Genomic DNA, 17732 nt, shown 5'->3' on the forward strand with positions numbered 1-17732 from the left:
TTGTGTTTCCAGTGCGGTGTTCCTTAGTGCGAGATTTTGACTGTCGCGTGCGTATTCAAGTGAGCGCGTGCTTTCTAGCGTGTGTATTCCGAGCGCGAGTAGAGGTTGGTCTCGTGCCATTTTAAACGCGCGTGTGTTTTATTGCGCGGGTGATCCTTGCGCGAAAAGCTATACGCTGCGTGAGAACTACAAAGCGCGTGTGAAATTCAAAGCGCGTGTGAAATACAAAGCGCGTGTGATTTTTAGCGCGAGTGTACAAAGCGCGTGTGAAATACAAAGCGCGTGTGAAATACAAAGCGCGTGTGATTTTTAGCGCGGGTGTACAAAGCGCGTGTGAAATACAAAGCGCGTGTGATTTTTAGCGCGGGGGTACAAAGCGCGAGAATCTGTTCGTCGCGGGCCATGAGAGTGCGCGTGTGTTTTTTCCATCGCGAGTGATTGTGCGCGTGAGAATCACTTCGTTGCGTTTGAACTCAATAGCGCGGGTGTTCTTATTTCGCGTGTCTCGCAGGAGAACATTATTGCGCGTGTGGACTATTGCGCGTGGGAATTATTGCGCGTGTGGATTTTTTGCGCGTGTGGATTATTTTGATCGCGCGTCTTCATCCGTTTGCGCGTGTTCTTCAACCAGGAAGATTTCTACGTGAAGTTCATCGATAATTTTAATGGAAATAACCTGCGTGTGCAGTTAGCATGTGTTTCCTCTTTCTTCAAGGATTCAAAGACTCAAGATAATTATAAATAGTTTGAAAAGTTTTGAAATGACAAGAAAGAACATTTTAAAGACAATCTAATTGAACTACCAGTGCATGTTGGAAAAAAGACAAACAAAGAACTAAGATTTCCAGTTTTGCCTAATGTAAGAAGTTGCTGGGAATTTCAAGTATCGCAAGTAAGAGAGATTTTCAGCTTCTTATCCGCTTCTCTAAGAAATTCCAAGAGAAGAACCAGGTAGGATTCTCAATTATTAGTTAAGGATTAATGACTTCCCATTCATAAGGTTAAGTAAGTGAATTAAGGAAGTGTATATGTTATTCTCTATCCTCTGCAGGTTCAGCACTGATTAGCCTTGACGCAGTCTGCCTGGTGTTGTTTTGTTGTCCCATTCCCCCTTTCCCTTTGGGGTGTAGTTTACAGAGCTGTATTGAAAACTAGTTCTGGGAAATACATCTCAGGGGGATTGTCGGGGGTTCAGCAGCTTCCGCGGATACAGGACCTCTCAGCCTGACACAGGGACACCTTCCTTCGAATGAGGTTAAACTTAATCAAAACAAACGAAGTGAACCACATACAAGGAAGATCAACCTTGGGAACATGCCGATTTTGCCAACCGACTGAAGATAACAGCCGATACAACATCTTCTGGTGACTTGCCCTAAATGGAGCAACGCAAGATCTAAGTACTTGTCACCGTTAACACAGAACTTTTTGGTTATGGATAGAGGGACTTTTTGGAAGATCCTCATTTGTGGAGAAAAAACAAAGATCGTGATAGTGGCGGTCTCTATGATGAACTTAATACTACCAAACCTTGAAATCTTAAATCTAGAACAAGAATCTTGATCTCAAACAGAAGTTTGAGTCTGGGTTTACCAGAACTTTTTATCATCCTTTCACGGCCCTTCACACTTTTCACTTTCTTGACGTACATTTCATGAATTTACTCCCAAGTCTTTTTTCCTCTTCTTTTCTCTACTTTGGACATCTTTCCTGGGACTTATCATAAAAGTGCTTGACTGTATACCAGAAGAAATGGATGCAAATGATCTTTTAACCTTATCAGTTGCTTTTTGTAAAAATTGATAAATTCAATTTTAAATCAAATAAACATTTTTTTTTGTTTTTTAAAAAGTGTCATAGAGCGAGCATAAAGAGGAGAAAGGAGGTAGTTCAGGAAAGAGAGCAATGGGAGAATGGGAAAGTGACTCGGGAATGGAGATGGATACAAGGGAAGTCTAGATTGTTGTGTTAAGTTGCACGTGTGTGTTTTACTTTCGAGGTGTTGAACTGCACTGGGAACTATTGCATATGGCACTTGAAAATGGATCCAGTTTCCATTTATTTATTCAGTATTACTTTTAATACGCAGCACGTCCAAAGGCCCCTGTGCGCACATCGTGGACAGACAGTCATTGAGGGTACAAGAGTCAAGAACCAAGAGACAGTGCATATTATTTTTCTTCTATGAATGAGTGGTTAGTAAGCCCTTAGTTGTTGGTCCTGCGGGCCAGAGGAGCTGAGAGCTTTCTCATTGGTGGTGGAGGAAGTTCCTTATCAGTAGTGGATGGTCCTGCGCGTGTGGCTTCGCCCGTGAATACCCGTGGCACTTTGGGCTGGGAAACCCCAGATAATATCAGAGTTTGGAGCTGTCCAAATGAGCATGTGTCATTTTATAGTTTTGTTGTGTCTTTCCTTCTACTAAAGACTAAAAGCAAATAAAACGGTTTCCCTCGGTGGATCACCTTGTCTAGTACCTGGACCCCTCCCGACCCACACCCCGGCAACACAATCTTTTCTTCTTCTCCTCCAAAACACCCATGAGTGACACTGCAAAAAATGCAGGTTGAAACATGAAGTGTGCGGTTTGCCTTCCTAAAGCGGTGGCAGCCCTCAGACGCATGGCAACGAGAAAAGCTCAAACCAGCCCCTATCTCCAGTAGCCTAATGGGGAAAATCTCTTCATCCCATATGGCGGGTCCACCACTGATATACAACAAAGGTCTTGCTTCCAAGTGCAACCAAGCGACGCACTGTGAGAAGTGTATCATGCAATTGCAGACCTCCAACACCAGGGGGGTTGCTGCAAACTCCTGAATCACTCCATAGATTGTTAAACTTCCGGAGGAAGCGCTAGTCATCATCAGGTGCTGATGCAGCAGCCCGAGAGGGTCCCTCTGACCTCAATAACAGGTACTGTGCAGGATTAGTTATAATCCTGAATGGTTTTACGTCGGTGACCATAGAAACAGCCGCACTGTAAGTGGGTTACGAGAAGTCTTACAGGCTTTCTAAGGCTGCCTCTGATCCATTTCGCATTCCATGCTGCACATGTTCAGGATACTAGGCCCCCCTCCCCCAGCAGATACACTCACCCAGCACCCCATGCCCACAGATACACCTGAGCCAGGCTGCTTGTGTAGCACAGAGCCTGTAGGCAAACATGTACAGCATGCCACCTCCAAACACACACATGCCTGCTCCTAGAAGCCCACGTATCAAATTACAGTTTCATTAAATCTAGGTAATTAGCAAGAGGAAGGGGAAAGGGGGCCTCGGGAAAACAGGCAATGGCATAACAAGTGCAGCTACAGAGCCCCCAGCGTTATAATCATTAAATATTATTCAAATGTGTAAAACGAGCTTTGAAAATCTGCATTTATCATAACATTATTTTCCAATGATACACAGTAATGATTTAGATGAGCTGTTGTAACAGTGCTGTCCAGTTCAAAGGTCACCTACCGCTATGCAACAATAATGTATTCTCGTATCTCAATATCTGTGTTTTCAATTTGAGGTTTAGGATTAGCAAATACGGGAAGGGTGAAATAGGCATCGGACAGAAATATGTGGGAGTTTAAGAACAAGAGCTGGGATTGATTGTTGAGACCAGAAATCTCATGGCGAGTCGTGTCACGTACGGTTGGGTTGAATGCATGCTGCTCCCTATTGCCAGTACATTTGTTAGTATGACTGCCCTATTTGGACACCTAGACTGGGTGTAAATCTCTGTTGGATTTTCCTGTTTGCAGGCTACAGAGGTGGAGCGTCAGCTTTCCCTGCAGGTTCATGTCCTCAGAGAGGAGTTCAGGGAGAAGAGTACGTCAACGAGTCAGCACATCGTGCGACTGGAAACTCTGCAGGCCGAGGTAAGTGTTCAGGCCGACCCACCATGCAGCTCTGGGCTTGGAGCGTACCCCACTTAGTGTCGTACCTTCTGATGCATATGGGATTTCAGATGGAGGTTGGTCCTGGGGCAGCATCAAGTCTATAAGTGGAATTTGCCCCTGAAATCAACCAGTGGCACAGAGTGATGGGACATCTTTTGGTCGAGGCAGACTCCCGAGGGATATGGGCCTCAAGATGGAATCTGCTGTGGGTGGGTGAAGAAGTAACTGTAGTGGTCAATGAATAACGCTGGCTGAACTGTTTAGAATATCTTTCAAGAGTAAAGTTCTCTGGTCAATAACTGTTGGTTGTAACGAAGGTGGTACAGTGTCCATAAAACACCTACTGCTGGAGAGCAAAGCTCAATATGTAGAGGATAATACCGGGTGAGACCTAAAAGGAAACATCTCAAATTGTATTTTGTATATGATTACTTTGTAGAAAAATTGCCCCTGAAGAAGAGAGATTGTTCTCGAAACGCATTGGACCATATTAATAAAGACACTTTTTATATCAAATTGCCACTCTTCTGCAGTTGAGATTCAAACTTGTATAACCATATTGTGATGAAGTACATCGACATAAGTTATTCATTGAATGCATGCCTGATTTACTTCGACCGATGATAGTGTGCAGGGAACGGGAGTTCCCTTTTTTTGGGAACTCCTTTCTCGTTTTCTCAGCTTGAAAAGTCTTTCAGGAAAGGGCTTATTGAAAACACTGAACAAGAAAAAGCTAGCAGGAAAACTCTAAATGGAAAGTTCTGACAAAAAAGGTCAGAGCGGAATTTGCAAATCTAAAACCTCTACAGGAGAGAGCCGTCAGAAAACAATGTTACTCTAGGGCCAAGCTGGGGATGAAATTGACTCGGGCACCAATGAAAAAGTGATCCCTGGTTGCAAATGGAAATTAGTTGCTTCAGTGATGGACTGTTTGAGTAGTAACCAATGGGAAGTATTCGCTAAAGTGTGTTGCAAATTGTGCCTTTAAAGAAATATTTGTTCAGTAACACTAGTGAAAACCACTAACTAAAACAGAAAAGTAGCACATCAAACTGCCCCACTGGGGCCCAAACTCTGGCCCACTTTGACACAAAAAAACTTTTTTACCCTAGTAGTTGATCCTGTACTTCCAGCATTACCATATAGGCCAGTCCAATGCCTCGTAACAGCAAAGGCCTGACCAGAACCGTCTGCACAAGAAGGGCTGTCGGGAAAGGTCTCACAGGAAACATCTTCCAGGAAATGTCTAAGGGGGGTGGAGGAGTATAAAATGAAAGCTTTAACAGGAAATGGTTAACCAGAATACCCACCAGGAAATTACGAACAGGAAAAGACTCATGGATAAGGTCTATATGGACTTTCAATGGAAAAGGAAAGGACTAGGGTTATTTTCTAACAAATTGTTACTAGAATTTCTTTAGCTCTGCTCCTGAATTTCACTCATGCCTGGATGGGCTACCTGGATGAAGATGAAGCTGTTGGGATCCCACTGGCCTGGTGGGTATTGGCCATGACTCAGTATTTGTTAGCATCGTTCCCCCAAAGCTTCATCCATGCTGGAGGATAATGGGGATTCAAAACACACTTAACACAGTTCAAACCAGGAAAAGAGGTTAAGAAAGCAATGTCGAAACAAAGGAAATTCTAAATCTAGCAGGAATTAATTACTTGACACTACTCTTCGCACAATGCGATCACAGATGGGCGGGGTCAGAAATAAACAAAAAGCCAATTATAACTATCTATTAAAGAGTTAAAATAAGTCTTATTTCCGGCACCATCTCAAGAGGGTAGGTGGTTGGTAAAATGTCTTCAAAAACCACACTGAAGTCCTTGAAGACCTAGACTGGCAATAGGAAACGCACCTGCCCAGCTTGAGGCATAGGCCGATCTCGCTGAGCAAAGTTCCTTTCGTCTTTAGTCATTGTCCAAATGAACGTTTCTGCTAGCAGGACCCAGGGGCTGAGGACCTCTGATGAAGTAGTGACAACCTGTGTTAATTGCAGTAATAACTGTACAGTGGATTTCTTACACTTAGACTCTTCTCTTGTCTTGGCTAAGCGTACAGTTCATCGTGCCCATGAACCACAACAACAGGCTAAAACATCTGTGGAGATCATGATATCGAATGCCTTGCTCCATGCTCTCCTCTTTGTAGAGTACATGATATGTCATGCACTGACACACAATCTCTTCTCTGTGGACTGCATGATGGGCAATGCACTGCTGCACACTCTTCTCTCTGTAGAGTTCATGATATACCCATACTCTGTTCTAGGCTCTTGCATCGGTGGAGGTCATGATTTCCCATTCACTGCTCCAGGCTCTACTCTCTGTAGAGTCCATGCTATGCCATGCACTTCCCCAGATTAGCCTCTTTGTAGAATCAATGATGTGCCATGCACTGCTATAGACTCCTCCATATAGAGTTCATGATATATCATACAATGTATATTCCATGATATTCCAAACATTGCTCCAGCCTCTCCTACATGTAGAGGTCAGGATATCTGGTGCATTGAGCCAGCTTCACGTAAGGGTTCAAGATATCTCATGCACCGTGCCATGCTCTCCTTTATGCATGGTTCATGATGTCCCATGCACGGATTCAGTATCTCCTTGTTGTAAAGTTCTTGATATCCCAGTCACTCCTACAGGCTTTACTCTCTCTATGGTTCATGATACCCCGTGCACTGCTTCAGGTTCTCCTCTATGTATATTCCATGATCTTTCATGCATTGCTCCAGCCTCTCCTATATGTAGAGGTCAGGATATGCAGTGCAGTGCTCCATTTTCATTTAAGGGTTCAAGATATCTCATGCACTGCTCTGCGCTCTCTCCTCTCTTTAGAGGTTAATCTATCACATGCAGTATCCAACCCTTTCTAAGGGTTCATGATACCGAACACGCTGCTCCAGGTTCTCCCTGTAAAGCTCATGCCGTCTCATGCACAGCTTAGGGCTCTCTTCTCTGTAGAGTTTATGATCTCCTATGCAGAGCCGGCTTTAGGTATGGGTGACCTGGGCAGTCACCTGGGGTGCCAGATTAACCCCCTGCCACGCCAGCTCACAGGAGTATATAACAATCAAAAATAATCAGGATGTGAGATCCTACAAAAAAGCTAGCTACGGTTCTGAACACATGAGTTTATTTCAGAAAGCCACAAGTGTTCTTGTTCAGTTAGTTTACATAGCTTTCGATTAGCACGAAAGGCTCAAAAAAAGAACGGACAAGAGTGATTGAGTTTGGTGGAAATACAGATTGAGTATTAACCTCTTTTTTATTGAGGTACAGAGTTCCACCTAAGGGCACAGTCGTATACAACAGTTAGAAGAACATATATTTATACAGTAGTGCACCCAGGACATAGGGTGGTCCAGGGCATCGTAAACACGGGGTGTACACAACATAATATACAAGACATACAAGAAAAAGGGTATTTGCAGTTGTGTCACTGACACAACTGAGGTTAATACAAATGACTAACTGAGGTTAATACTCAATCTGTATTCCCCCAAACTCAATCACTCTTGTCTGTTCTTTTTTTTAGCCTTTCGTGCTTATCGGAAGCTATGTAAACTAATTGAACAATAACACTTGTGGTTGTTGAAATAAACTCTTTTGTTCAGAACCGTAGCTAGCTTTTTTGTAGGATCTCACATCCTGATTATTTCTTATTATTATATACGTACCCACCTGGGTAGATCAGGACTCCGCCAGGCGCCCTTATTTTTACTTGAGCTCACAGGAGTATTCAAGGGCTCCCCCGAGCCGGTGTGCTGAAGACACCCTATTAAAATGAAAGCAACCTGCTCTCGTGCTGGCACCGGGCGCACCAGCACAAGAGCAGGGCACTTTCAATTTCAATAGAGCGCTGCTGCTACACCAGCAGGGGGCAGTTACTGTAGCAGCAGCAGTCTAATTAAGTGATGAGTGCCCTGCTTCGTCACGGGGGCGGGGTGCTTTCCATTTCAATAGAATGCCGCTGCCACACCAGCAGGGGGCATCGTGTGGCAGCAGTGACAGCGCAACCCCAAATTTAGCACCCCCAGCCGCCTAGACCACTGCCAGGTCTAGGGCCGGCCCTGATCCCAATGCACTACTTCGAGCCCACCTGTCTTTAGAGGTTGGGCTATTCCAGGCAGTGCACAAGCCTTTCTGTGAGGTGCATGATACTCCATGCACTGCTCTAGGTTCACCATTCTGTAAAGCTCCTGGTGTCTCATGCACAGCTGAGGGATCTACTCTCTGTAGGGATCATGATATCACCATGCACTGCTCCAGGTTCTCCTCTCTGTAAAGCTCCTGGTGTCTCATGCACAGCTGAAGGATCTACTCTCTGTAGGGATCATGATATCCCCATGCACTGCGCCAGGTTCTCCTCTCTGTAAAGCTCCTGGTGTCTCATGCACAGCTGAGGGATCTACTCTCTGTAGGGATCATGATATCTCCATGCACTGCTCCAGGTTCTCTCTCTGTAAAGCTCCTGGTGTCTCATGCAGAGCTGAGGGATCTACTCTCTGTAGGGATCATGATATCCCCATGCACTGCTCCAGGTTCTGTCTGTAAAGCTCCTGGTGTCTCATGCACAGCTGAGGGATCTACTCTCTGTAGGGATCATGATAGCCCCATGCACTGCTCCAGGTTCTCTCTCTGTAAAGCTCCTGGTGTCTCATGCAGAGCTGAGGGATGTACTCTCTGTAGGGATCATGATATCCCCATGCACTGCTCCAGGTTCTGTCTGTAAAGCTCCTGGTGTCTCATGCACAGCTGAGGGATCTACTCTCTGTAGGGATCAAGGTATCCCCATGCACTGCTCCAGGTTCTCTCTCGGTAAAGCTCCTGGTGTCTCATGCACAGCTGAGGGATCTACTCTCTGTAGGGATCATGATAGCCCCATGCACTGCTCCAGGTTCTCTCTCTATAAAGCTCCTGGTGTCTCATGGACAGCTGAGGGATGTACTCTCTGTAGGGATCATGATATCCCCATGCACTGCTCCAGGTCCTCGCTCTGTAATGCTCCTGGTGTCTCATGCATGGCTAAGGGATGTACTCTCTTTAGGGATCATGATATCCCCATGCACTGCTCCAGGTTCTGTCTGTAAAGCTCCTGGTGTCTCATGCACAGCTGAGGGATCCACTCTCTGTAGGGATCATGATATCCCCATGCACTGCTCCAGGTTCTCTGTAAAGCTCCTGGTGTCTCATGCACAGCTGAGGGATCTACTCTCTGTAGGGATCATGATATCCCCATACACTGCTCCAGGTTCTGTCTGTAAAGCTGCTGGTGTCTCATGCACAGCTGAGGGATCTACTCTCTGTAGGGATCATGATATCCCCATGCACTGCTCCAGGTTCTCTCTCTGTAAAGCTCCTGGTGTCTCATGCACAGCTGAGGGATGTACTCTCTGTAGGGATCATGATATCCCCATGCACTGCTCCAGGTTCTGTCTGTAAAGCTCCTGGTGTCTCATGCACAGCTGAGGGATCTACTCTCAGTAGGAATAATGATATCCCCATGCACTGCTCCAGGTTCTCTCTCTGTAAAGCTCCTGGTGTCTCATGCAGAGCTGAGGGATCTACTCTCAGTAGGGATAATGATATCCCCATGCACTGCTCCAGGTCCTCTCTCTGTAAAGCTCCTGGTGTCTCATGCAGAGCTGAGGGATCTACTATCTGTAGGGATCATGATATCCCCATGCACTGCTCCAGGTTCTGTCTGTAAAGCTCCTGGTGTCTCATGCACAGCTGAGGGATCTACTCTCTGTAGGGATCATGAAAGCCCCATGCACTGCTCCAGGTTCTCTCTCTGTAAAGCTCCTGGTGTCTCATGCAGAGCTGAGGGATCTACTATCTGTAGGGATCATGATATCCCCATGCACTGCTCCAGGTTCTGTCTGTAAAGCTCCTGGTGTCTCATGCACAGCTGAGGGATCTACTCTCTGTAGGGATCATGAAAGCCCCATGCACTGCTCCAGGTTCTCTCTCTGTAAAGCTCCTGGTGTCTCATGCAGAGCTGAGGGATCTACTATCTGTAGGGATCATGATATCCCCATGCACTGCCCATGCACTGCTCCAGGTTCTGTCTGTAAAGCTCCTGGTGTCTCATGCACAGCTGAGGGATCTACTATCTGTAGGGATCATGATATCCCCATGCACTGCCCATGCACTGCTCCAGGTTCTGTCTGTAAAGCTCCTGATGTTTCATGCACAGCTGAGGGATCCACTCTCTGTAGGGATAATGATATCCCCATGCACTGCTCCAGGTTCTGCCTGTAAAGCTCATGGAGTCACATGCACAGCTTAGGGCTCTCCCCTCTGAAGAGTTAATGAGATCCCACGATCTGCTCTGGGCTCTTCTCTCTGGAGGGATGATGATATGCCATGCACTGGTCCAGGTTCTCATTTCTAAAATGCTCAGGGTATTTCATGCACAACTTAGGGCTCTGCTCTTTGTAGGTTATGGGGTATCCCACGATCTTCTCCAGGCTGTCCTTTCTGTATGGTTCATGACTCTCCGCTCATTGGTGTTCACCTGATCCCATGCCATCATCTGTCATTAGACGTCTGCATGTTGCGATCACATGTGCTTCGCCTATCGGTGCTCTCTGTAGTTAGCGATGTTTCTTGCATCGATTCTTGGCTGAGGTCTCTGTACAGTTTATAGCATTCAATGAGCCCTCATCTTTATGTCTGAAAGTCTTGGCAGGGCGTGGGCAGAATGAGGAACTGGGACATCTGTTGTCGTTTTCTGCTCATTTCTATTTCCGTACTGCACTATTTGGCCATAATTTACAGATTGTTTTATTCAAGGGGTAATTTATAGCTACTCAAAGCTCCAACTTGGATACAAAAATCTGATTTAGCAGCATTAAAATGTACATACATTGGTTACAAGATTCCATCTCAAATCTCCTGTCAGCTTCTTGATCTGTGTAGCACTGAGGTACATACATTTCAGTCAGTTCGCTCCCTGCAGTCACTAGAAGCCTTGTTTCAAACATGTATTTTTCTACCTGTCCCCGAATAGGGTAGAATCTGTTTTCCCATCTTATCCTATTTCAGTTTGATTAGCTTCATGATCTAGTGTTTTCAAGTCACTGTGAACGCTTTATTATCTGGCACGATATTAACTGAAAAGTCCTATTGACCGGCACCTCACATTGCCAGTAATAGACGAGTTCTGGTGAAACGAAATTGCCAGATAGTATGTTTCCAAGCCAAGTAACCAAGTGTCCGGATGGTAGAGGGCTGATAAACAGGAAAAGGCCAGGACGCTTTGCCATCCAGCCCTTTTGCGCTGTTGTCCAGCTTTCTGCTACCTGGATATCTCATATTTGATTATCCGGCATATTTGCTTATCTGGCTTCATTGGCTTCCTAATAATGCATCTGGCATCGTTGGTTTCCTAATGATGATATGATATGATATGATAGGTTATTTATAACGCGCTTAATACCCAGAGGTTTCTAACTAAGCGCGGACGTGGGGATCAAACCTGTGTTGCTCCGTTTCGGCTTGCTTCCAAGGTGAGCACGTTGCCGCTGAGCTATCCTCCCGAGACAGATGCTGGCTTGCAAAGCTTTGACTGTATTTTCAAAAATTGTATTGTTTAAAATATCACTTTTTTTCTCGTTTGAGGCAGAATGAAATAGGCTTAGGGGAATGTTGCATCGAGTGGCCGATGTAACTGATTTCCTGCCAGGACGAGCGTGAAGCGCTTGGTCTTGTATTTGTTTCCGCCAGGTGCCTTAAGAGGCCTTCTTTGATGCGGATGGAGTCAGAAGGCAGCAGATTTCTGGTGTGGGTGTGATGCCTGGCAAGAATATTCCTTATGTTTATTTTTCGTCCAGTGATGTTACAGTTGCCACTTGAACGAGTTATTTTGTGCTTCCTTCAAAACCCCTCTAAGATGTCACGGTCATAGTTACGTTTGGACACATTTAATTCACCCAAAAGCAAAATGGGAGGATTTTGGTTCACAATTGTCTTTGCTGCTGAATTGCATTTCACTACCATGCCACATCAAGATTTGTAATCAATGCTAATGCTTCTTAAGTGCAGAAAGTATGCCTGCACTGTTTGCCTGTAACCAAATGCATTAACATACGTTTCAGAAATAAGTCATGATTAAAGAAAACTCATTTTGATTTTAAGAAATCGATTTGCTCTGAAACAAATTGATTCTCTCCAAAAGCAAATTACGTAGTTAAATATATGATTCTTAAAAACTTACATTAGTTCTTTAAAACTTCATTTGAGAGGAAAGAAATATGTGTAACACTTTTGTTCCAAAAACAAATGTATTTGTTCTAAATCTGCCAGAAAATACCCCCACCCACGTATTTTTGTGCAGAGTCTATAGATTTCTCTAACTTCTATGCAAATTCGCGTAGTAAATAATATGGTTTTGCCCAGCAGCAGTGATGCTGGCAGAAGCTCCTCTGACACTTGTTGTCCAGGGTCCTAATGGGACGGTACTTCAGGATAAAATGTGGGTTGACCCACTTCTCTTCTCTGTGCCCACTTGCAGGATTCAGCAGTGGTGGATAGCTCACGAGTTCTCACCTCAGACATGTGGCAACAGGGCCACCTCAGCCTTTCGTCCTTCTAAAGTCAATACATTGAGTACCTTTAAATTGGTAATAAAACTATATCAGTGCTGACAAGTGGGAGGAATCTCACTTGAAGCACGATACGAACACAAATGAGTCGACAGTATAAAGTAGAAAGCAAGAACGGACTAAGGAGATCTCACCTTGGAAGCCAGGAGTATGCTAACGAGACCCGGGAAGTTCAAACTTGAAAAGCTGCAGGTGAAGCAGTTGAGTCCCTCCCAGAGAGGGACAAGAAAAACAGGATATTGCTAGAGCTTCCTGGGAGCCGGCAGAGAACCGGCTCACTTGGTGGTGGCGTGACCACAGAAAGGTGGACCGTCTGGTCCAGAAACGATGCAGAGACGAACAGTCTGCCACAAAGCCACGCAAGAAGCAAGGGAGGAGGATGGAGAGGCCCCTGCGACCCTGTATCGTCAAGATACCACAGGTAAAGGGAACAGCAGGAATACCGGGTGGGGTCTGGGAAGAGGCCCTACTCAAAGTGCATCGGGAGTCATCTCCCTCGTCGCAGTGGACAACCCAATACCACTGCCAAGTAGAGTACATCAGAAGCCATTTCCCTAGCCGCAGTGGCCAATCCATTACCACTGCCCAAGCAGAGTGCATTGGGAGTCCTATCTCTCGTCACAGTGGTTTATCCACTACCACTAATCAAGCAGACTGTGTTGGGAGTCATCTCCCTTGTTGCAGTGGTCCACCCAGTACTGCTGCCCAAGCAGTGTGGAACTAGAGCCATCTCTCTCATCACCGGGGTCGGATTGGCCTTTCGGCCCGTGGCCGGGCCAAAATCGTCCCTGGGGAGTGGGGGCCAATCTCTGGCCATGCCTGGGCCGTTTAAAAAAAAAAAAAAAAGATTATTCTCAATCTTTTTTGATTTTTTTTATTTTCACATTTTTTTTCTTTTCAAAAAGCCTTCTTAGGTCGATAAATGAGTACCAACACAGGTTGTGTGATATTGTATGCATATTTGTTCTATAAAGAAGAGTTTAAGCGTAAGTGCTATACAATAACATATTATCATTTGGCCTTGGACGTCTGCTTGGATTCACAGTAATTTAGTGTGCTTCGGAACAATGCTATTTAATGAAACTTTCTGTTTTGTCGAGGGGTGAAAGGTCATGTTTCATCGCTTCTAGGATGTCACTTTGGAGTGGGGTCAAAAAGGTCGTGAGGCGGGGGTGGGCCACTTTTGGTGTTTCCCTCATCGCTGGGACCCAACAAATGTCATTGGAAATTCTGAAAGCTTTGAGAAACAATCCCCTCATCACGTTATAGAAACCAGTAGAGAGACATACTAGAAAAATATAGAGAACCCTGGAAAAGATATCCATCATCAGAGTGTTAAATGGAAGACAAATAAGGCTATGAGTTTGTATACTTCCTGGAAGGAGTTGACTAATCCAGGTTTTCTGCAAGCGTGCTTAAAGACCACTGTGGAGAACTTGTATAGAACGACCAGGCAAAGGAAGTCATTCCCCTGGTCCCTTGTGATGGGAAATATAAGTATTTATGTCTACTAGAAGACTGAAGAAGCCAGGAAAAGGGAGTCATTCTCCTGGTGAAGGAAACACAAACTTCACTTTAGTTAAAGACTTCTGTTTATAGTGTTGGGGTTAGATTAGTTGGTTTCTGACGGAGGACAGAGAAAATACATTTTTGACAGACATTCTGACAGCTCACTAAAGAGTCTTGTATGCTTGCTTTCCTCTCTCCTCCTGTTCTCTGTCTTGAACCTTGCTCACTTTTACTTCCTATTCTTTCCTTGATATTCATATTGATATTTTATTTGTATCGCGCTCATACACATGTGCTTCAGAGTACGACAAGGCAAGGGAGGGGAACAAGGGAGAACAAAAACAACGATCTTACTAGGCCCAGTGACATTCAGAACGTGCAAATGCATGTTAGAGGGAAGGGGGAAGTGCAAGGGGGCGGGGGAGGGGAGAGCTGAAAATTGCTGTACATAGGACTGAAAAACAACAAAAGGTAGTGCAGCCAGCAGGTGGCAAGTGCTATGTTTAAGGCACAGACATTGGGTGTCTGATAAGTGCAGGGAAAGCGGGGGGTGTAGAGTTACAGAATACAGACACCAAGTGCAAAGTTTTGCAGGAGGCAGTGCAGGTGCGTGGCAGGATGGGAAGTTCCTGGGCCTAAAACCAGAGGGTAACCAGGTGCATGATACCTAAGCAGAAAGGATCAGCAGGGGAGAGGAAGAGAGAAGGCAGAAGCAAAGAGAAAGGTCTGGAGGTGCTTCCGGAACCGGAGATGGTTCTCCTCAAGTTTCAGAGTGACAGGGAGGCTGTTCCAGATGGAGGCCCCAGCCGAAGAAAGAGATCTACCCCCAGCACGTTTCTTTGAGAAACGGTTGACCCTGAGCAAGTTGGAGGAGGAGGAGCGAAGAGCTTGAGAGGGAAGATATTTGCAGAGGGAGAGTTGAAGGTATTTTGGACCCAGGCCCCAGAAACCCTTGTGAACAATGCAAAGGGTCTTGAATTTAATCCTTGCAGCCACAGTGAGCCAACTGAGAGTTTCAGGGCTGGAGAGATACGATCCCAGCGCTTGAGGCCCAGGACAAGTCTCGAAGTCCTATTCTGGATGAGTTGCAAAGGGTGGAGAGTAGAGGCAGGTAGATTTTGCAGTAATCCAGCCTAGAGAGAACCAGGGCTCGAGATACATTGAGCTTCTGGGGGAAGGAGAGGAAAGGCAGAATACCTCTGAGGAGGTGCAGTTGGAAGTTTGACTTTTTAGAGACATCAGAGATGTGGGCATAGAATGAAAGCGTGGAATCGAAGATGACCCTGAGGTTCTTCGCCTCACAGGTAGGAGTCGGAGGAGGGCTAAGGGAGGCGGGCCAGAGAGAGAGAGGAAAGGAGGGTGAAGGTGCGCCGATAAGGAGGATCTCAGTCTTACTGGCATTAAGGTAGAGATCGTTGGCGACACGCCACTTCTGAATAGCAGACAGGCAGTCAGAGATGAGAGAAGTCGAAGAGGTGGCCGAGGGAAGCCTGAAAATGAGTTGAGTGTCATCCGCATAGCACTGAAAATTGGAGCAGAGAGAGGCAATGAGATGAGCGAGAGTTGCGAGATATTGATTGAAAGCCAGGGAGAAAGGTTAGACCCCTGGGGAATACCGCAGGTAGAGAGGGAGATAGAGGGTGTCAATGCGGTCCTTCGCGGTTTTGGAGGAACAGGGAAGAACCTGTTTTGATGAGACTTTCATAGATCAGACTTTTCTAGAAACCTTGTCAGGGGCGAAAAGAAGAAAAGAGAAGAAGGGTGTGGGGGGATGCAGGAGGGCAAGAGTTCACAGGTGGAGGAGGCGGAGGAGAAGAGAGGGTGGACAGGATGTCCTGGGTTTTAGAGATGAAGTGAGAGGCAACGGCCGTGTAAAAGACCTGGGAGGCGACAGAAGAGGTAGAGACTGCAGCAGGGTTGGCCAGCTCCTTGAAGATTTTTAAGAGTTCGGCCGAGTTGTTGGACCCCGCAGAGACACGGGCTTGGATGTGTGTTCTCTTCTTGGTATGGACAGAGAGTCGGTATTGCCTTTGGAGTAGGCAGCAGACCGTTTTGTCAGAGGATGAACAAGAAGCCCTCTCAGCAACCCTGCACTTATGCTTAAGGGCAGCTAGGTCTGAGTCGTACCATGAATTGCACTTGGCTTTGGGCTTCAAACGGATCCCCATGACAGGGGCAAGAACATCAAGAGTATCATAGATAGAAGAGTAGAGCATAGAAAGGGCTGTGTCAGGATTTGAGTCAGCCGGAGGAGGAGGGGGGGGGTGGAGAGAAGGTGACGGCGAAACCCTCAACTGTCACACGCTTCATGGGCCGGATGTACGAGAAGGTAGGTGGTAGTGTTGGGGTTGGCTTGGCCTGGGGGGTAGAGAGGGTGAGATGGGAGGAGAGGAGGGAGTGATCACTCCAGGAGAGAGGAGTGGTCAGAGGGATGGAGAGGGGGAGGTCAGAGGAGATCAAATCATCAAGTGTGTGCCCTGCAGAGTGAGTAGGGCCAGAGGAGAGGATAAAGAGGGAGATGGAATCACAGCGATCACGAAAGAGTACAGATGAGGAACAGGTAGAATCTAGATGGATATTGAGGTCACCAAGAAGCAGTTGAGTGGTTGAGGCCAGGAGAGAGGAGCCCGCCCACTCAGAGAGAAAGGAGGTGAACTGACCAGGAGGCCGATAAATAGTAGCCAAGGTTAGACAGTGGCCAGGAGAGCGAGAGCCTGCAGACAATGCATTCGAAAGAGGAGTAGGTCTGTGTGGGAAGGATAGAGACAGGAATCCACTCAGGAAAGATCAGGGCAACACCCCTTCCAGAGGGGATGGGTCCGGGTGTGTAGAGGATCTTGTAACCATCAGGGAGCAGAGTGTCAAGCTCAAGACAGAGCTGCCCTTGAACCAAGACTCAGTGAGACCGAGGACATCAAGGTCAAATTCTTCAAGGAGGCAGCAGATGTCAGAGGAGTGTTTGACAGCAGAGCGAGGGTTGAGAGTGGCAAGATGAAGAAGGTTGCCAGCCTTAAGTCTTCCGGGGAGGGGTACAAATCAGAGGTATGCCCTGCGCAAGCATCAGAGCCCGAGGGGGGGCAGAAGAGGAGGTAAGAGAGGGCAAGATAGCCGAGGGATGGGTAGAGACTGGGAAGCAGGAGAGGAGAGGGAGGGGACAGCAGGAGATGAAAGGAAATTGATAAGGCGAGGGAAGCGTCTATCAAAGATTGGCCTGAGGGCCTTGGACCATGACAGTGCCATTTAGGTAGACATTAATGATGACCTTAGAGGAGTCGAAGGGGGCCATACGAGCTTCCCAGCGTGTGTCACCATTAATGGGAGAGGAGGAGATAGGAAAGAGCACATAGATCATATGAAGAGTCCATAGATCTGGCGAAGGGACGACAAAGAGGATGTCGGTGAGGGTCGGGCTAGAGGAAGCGCTGGAGTATGTGTCAGCGATAGGGAGATCAGGGTTGGGGGGCAAGATATCCTTTTTTAAATTCTTCCTACCAAACGTAGTGTGAAGGGAAGGATAGTCAATGGAGAAACAGTTGGAGAAGATAGGGGAAACAGAAAGCGCCATGGGAGAGATAGCTGGAAGAGTGGGTGGGAGGTTAAGGGGGCAGGAGTAAAGCAAGTGTACGGTCCAGTCACTGGGCCAGTAGGTTACTGAGAAAGCATTTAATACAAGCAAAGGACACTGCAAGTTAGCAAAGCATAGCTAGAT

General features: G+C 46.4%; 1 protein-coding gene across 4 annotated transcripts in view; it reads left to right on the plus strand.

The window, feature by feature from the left end:
* The window catches only part of BICDL1 (BICD family like cargo adaptor 1), a 620165-nt gene that overhangs the window by 240472 nt on the left and 361961 nt on the right, over positions 1-17732 (plus strand). For all 4 annotated transcript variants that reach the window (XR_011276216.1, XM_069619731.1, XM_069619732.1 and 1 more), the window contains exon 3: positions 3753-3869. Coding sequence is in view for 3 of the 4 variants with exons in the window: in XM_069619731.1 (XP_069475832.1) it covers positions 3753-3869 (117 nt within the window). In the remaining variant the exon portion in view is untranslated. The remainder of the gene's footprint in view (positions 1-3752; positions 3870-17732) is intronic.

Source organism: Ambystoma mexicanum, chromosome 10 (genome assembly GCF_040938575.1).
Source record: "Ambystoma mexicanum isolate Mex_15411 chromosome 10, UKY_AmexF1_1, whole genome shotgun sequence".
Lineage (NCBI taxonomy): Eukaryota > Metazoa > Chordata > Amphibia > Caudata > Ambystomatidae > Ambystoma > Ambystoma mexicanum.